Consider the following 4,766-nt stretch of genomic DNA (forward strand, 5'->3'; position numbering starts at 1 on the left):
TTTGCAAACCGGAAGATGATTCTAGTAGTTTGGATACTAAATGGGGACAGCGTATCTGATTGACGCGGTTCTTCGAATCCCACTCTACTTCGAGAAGTAGAAGAACAGTCAGACACTTGTAAGAAATGTAGGTACCAGCTTTTGCCTGATACGCCCTACTTTATATATAGAATTTCCAAGATCTTGTATTATTGATATGAGTCGGGCGTATACAAAAAGAACCATATAAGTAAACGTTAACCCTTAAAACCATTTTTATTGGGAATCGAATATTGTTTTTTTTTGGTATTTGTAGTATGGATGTTATGTCAAAGGAACCGATACTCGCGTCTTCAGTCGGTGTATCAAACCAACGTTTTGCGCACTTTTTCCTGCTTCATAATGGGTAGTGATGGGTTTTAACTGGATAGTCAGCTAATGAAATCAATTCGACTTTGAATTTGAACCATTCGATATCACTCGCTACGTGATGTTCAGGTCTCTCTATCCTAACTAGAGTGGTTTAGGGATCGCCTGAACTCACAATTTTCCAAAATTTTAAGCTTGTACATTTCGCGAGCTTGCATTTCCCATCCCCAATATCAGGCTGTCAATGAATGCAGCTCAAAAAAATTGAGCCTCGCCTCTTGTGTACAAACGGTATGAAGAACGCGTACACGCCGCTGGATAGGATGAAGCCTCGGACACAGATTCGTCCGTATGTAAATGAGTAACAAGACGAAGCAGCGAGGAAGCTGTGCGTTCAATTATTACCGTTTTCAAATCTGACACCGAATCCGATCAACTAAAAAAGAAAAACAAAAAAAAACAAAAAAATGCGTCTGGGAGGCATTAGGCTGAATTAAAAACAATTTCGTGGCTCTTATTTAGTCGTCGCAGTTGCAAAATTTATGCAATGAAGATACTCAGCGTCGAGTAAAAACAATGCAAAAATTTTTGTTGTAATTATATTAACAGCGGCGTTTGACAATGGTCCTGCACTTTTTTATAATAAAAAACCAGTTCTCTTTACACTTGTAAATATATACAAATTACACAACTGTTACCAAATACGACGTAGGCCTGCCCTGTCGTCGAGGTTTCGACCTGTCAGACATTGACCATTGTAAAAACTCCGTTTAGGAGAAAAATCATTCAGGGAAAACAGCACGATGAGCTGCAAGATGATGCAAATGAGACCAGAGTATCTCAAGTTCTTCAGCAACACAACGAAATGTCCGGATCGTTCTCTGACAATAGGCGTGATTTCATCCTTACTAAAAATCACTTCTCGTGTGTACGTTACTGTAGTAGTAGAAATCTTCGAACTAAATAAAAGATTTCAAACTACTTACAGCTCGTCCATCGTATTTTCTTGGTTTATTAACATTCGTTTTCTGACGTCCTTTGGAATCATTTTAAGATATCCCTGCAGGTCATTTTTTCTTCTAGCAGCCAGAACTCCGCACCAGATAGGGTAGTCCGCTTGTGCATGATACTGTATTGCGTTGCCATGAATATCAGCTACAGCACCTCCCGCTGCTACTAACAGCGCTTCTGGCGCGCATATGTCCCATTTTTTGAGCCCCGCCGATGGGAACAAATATGTGTGTGCTACCCCTTCAAGAACGAGTAACATCTTGTACCCAGCTCCGGCAACCCTGATCACTTTTGTAGGTCGCATAGACTTAATACAGGCGTCGATTGCTGGCTGGGAACGCACACGAGATGTCGCCACTATAAACCCGGAATTGGGAATCCTTGGACGCAGTCCACGAACTCCGACGCCTACGATACCCCAGGCGGTACGACCCGATCGTATGAAATCCTTTTCAGCGTTATAACCGTAAAATGGCTGATGAATTACTCCAGCTACCGCGCGACCTCGAACGGCGAACCCAACTAAAACAGTGACATGATCAATAGCGCCCTGTGCGTAGTCCCTGGTCCCGTCCAACGGATCAACCCAGCAAACGATATCTTCCTCTTGCACGTCAGCAAGTGATGACGGCATAGTTTCCTTAAGAACATCTTTACTCATTGCTTCTACAATCCAATCCTCTCTTAGCGGGAGACCTTCCAGATGACCCTCTTCTGCGATGATCTTCATTTTGGGAAATTTCATGCTGAGAGATTCAACAATACACACTTGAGCATTTCTGTCAGCTTCTGTTTGAAAATCACCAATAGCCTTATCAATGATGCCTAGTGAGCCTGAACGCTGAACCACTTTAAGGATTCGCCCGGCACGGTTGACCGTTTCAACGGCACTAGCAACGGCCCTGGCAAGAGTTGATGTCATCTTACTTTTGTTTGGAACAATAAAGCGCGCGGTACTTCCTAGATTTGTGAGATTTTCCCCGGTCTAAACTTTATCCAGGAAGTTGGATATAGAACTTGGTGTAGCGACTGCTTGCTTGCTCTTCCGGGGTAGTTCATGGCCGCAACGCTTGTGCCACCTTCCGCGGTTTATCCAAATAAATTATACAGTTTACTGCATTTTATATTCATGCACCTACAATTGTTATACTCTCGGAATAAAGCCAGAAAGTTCAAGAATTTTGTGGCCTACACTTATAATTCTGTTATTCTTTATCACTGTTCTGTACCTACTTCGTGTAGGGGCACCGGTGCATGTTAAAGTCCATTAGCATAAATCAAGGTTCCAGCAGTGTTTCAAAAATGCGCGCTTATGTCTAATCGTGTATTGGTAAGTGAAAACACATCGTTATAGCATAAATACGATGAGTGCAGCTAGTATCGTCTAAATAATTCTTCTTATCGATATATACTGTACGTATCTACATTTCAACTATTGTAGCATATATATCTAGATGTGCTACAACAATAGAGATATTGTAAATATGCATCAGTCTATATATCTAGCGAGCTGCGTGTACTCAGGAGCCACGGAAGCATCAGTTAGGTCAGCGGATGATGGAACACTTTGATTGAGCAAGCCCAGTTGGTCTTGAGCCCGATATGGCCCAATACATAGGCTTTGGAGAAGGCGTAGCGATAGCTCGGCCGTATCGTACGCCAGCGTTCTAAGCACAATGTTGCGGGGCGCCAAAAATGAAAAATATACGAAAGTAAGTTGCCTATATTCAGGTAATTAGGACACGTAAAAATGACCTTATCACTACCAAAGGAAACTTTACTTGTATAGACTTGATCGCATATATTAAATATTTTTAAATGGTATACTGTCCATTAGGCTCGAAGTATTGCCATAGAATATGTATTGTCAAATTTACAAACCGTTTGAATCCACAATTTTCAATGATCCATTATCACGTATGCAGTTACACGTTTTCAAATGGTCGTTGATATGATGTGTCAATTATTTTGCCCTAAGCAAGTTCCATAGTTAGTAACCAGCACAACAAAGCAAAAAGGACAATTTGGATAACACCACTTGAGGCACAGGTTTTGGAGTCAGATGAATTTTCAGCAGTAAGGATATCTACAGCTGTATTATTCTACGTCTATGTAGTATTATTAATACCTTAAATTTCTCAAAAATTGTTTTATGCATTCACAATTATAGTAGCTACCGTACCGTGAGGGGCAATAATAATAATGGTAGGAACATAAATGACACATTTCTAAAGGAACGATCATCATTTAACACAATTATCAGAAACCGAAAGGTGAAGTATGATGCACTAGCTATTTTCGATCGGTTCTTTTCTCTATAATTGACCGTGCTTCCATTCCGCTTGGTATAAAAATTTCTCGTTTGGAGTTCAACATATTTCATTCTTGTCGACATCGCCCTAACCTTCGAGCTATGTACTGTCACTTGGCCTTTCAACTGGTTTTATGCCGTGCATTGGATTTTCTTACTTGATTTAATGGGACCAATTTTTTGATCGAATAATAGGTGACGTACATCGTCTGCGAGGGAGTATCATTTCATAGGACTTACTTTGAGCTCTTTTTACGTTACATTTAAACATCTATTGCGCAAAACGCAGTTATATCTTCTGCTCATATGTACTGCTGCATTCATTACTACAATTGATTTATAATCTGCCTATAAATGTGCGATTCGCCACCTTTTAGTTTAAAGTTTCACACGTTTCCTTTCTTGCTCTTTATCCTGTCAGCGAGCCAAAAAGAAAGGCGATGTACCAGCACATGCAACAGTAATTTCCCTAGGGATTTATCCTGGAGATGACACGAATAGAAAGCTCACTGAAGAGAACCGAGAGCGCAAACGAAAACACTGTTGAACCGAAAGTGCAATGAACGAACGATACTTCTATGAAAGTCGAGTCGGCAAAGGTCGAAACAAAGGGATGAAAAAGATTGTTGTACCCATTCACAAGGATCGACAACAGCTTCAATAGTCGACGCTCGTTCTGGCGCGACAAGAAGGCGAGAATATTTAAGCAGGTCTTTGTTTTCCTTTTCGTAGCTCTCTGGTGGTCAAGAGAGTGGTTTTGTCGAGCTTGCATAATACCTGCGACCAAGTGCCAACTAGGAAAATACATAGCGTGCGACGAAATGTTCAATCAAATAAGCCTTTCCAATCGAACTCATTGCTGTAGAGAGATTAGAAAGCGCCACTACGCCTTTTTTGCTATAAATCATATGGACACAAAAGCGCATGGCTGAAAATGTCTATGTTTCCTAGCCGTCGTGAAACAACATAATATATAACACTCCTAAAAACTTTCGGCTACCAAATGATGTCACAGTCAATCTTCGCTTTGTCAGGCACTTTGTTTTTACGCTATTATCTATCGTAATGAGATGTTTGAAACGTGTCCGTAGCATGA

General features: G+C 40.8%; 1 protein-coding gene across 1 annotated transcript; it reads right to left on the bottom strand.

Moving 5' to 3' along the window:
- Positions 1-248: 248 nt before the first annotated feature.
- On the bottom strand, positions 249-2,715 carry LOC111250229 (3'(2'),5'-bisphosphate nucleotidase 1-like). The gene is made up of 2 exons (XM_022805123.2): positions 1,335-2,715; positions 249-784 (listed from the first exon to the last, which is right to left on the bottom strand). The coding sequence occupies exons 1-2, from the start codon at positions 2,279-2,281 to the stop codon at positions 781-783; spliced, it is 951 nt and encodes a 316-aa protein (XP_022660858.1). The 5' UTR covers positions 2,282-2,715; the 3' UTR covers positions 249-780.
- Positions 2,716-4,766: the final 2,051 nt, after the last annotated feature.

This window comes from Varroa destructor, unplaced genomic scaffold (assembly GCF_002443255.2).
Source record: "Varroa destructor unplaced genomic scaffold, Vdes_3.0 BEIS01000004.1, whole genome shotgun sequence".
Lineage (NCBI taxonomy): Eukaryota > Metazoa > Arthropoda > Arachnida > Mesostigmata > Varroidae > Varroa > Varroa destructor.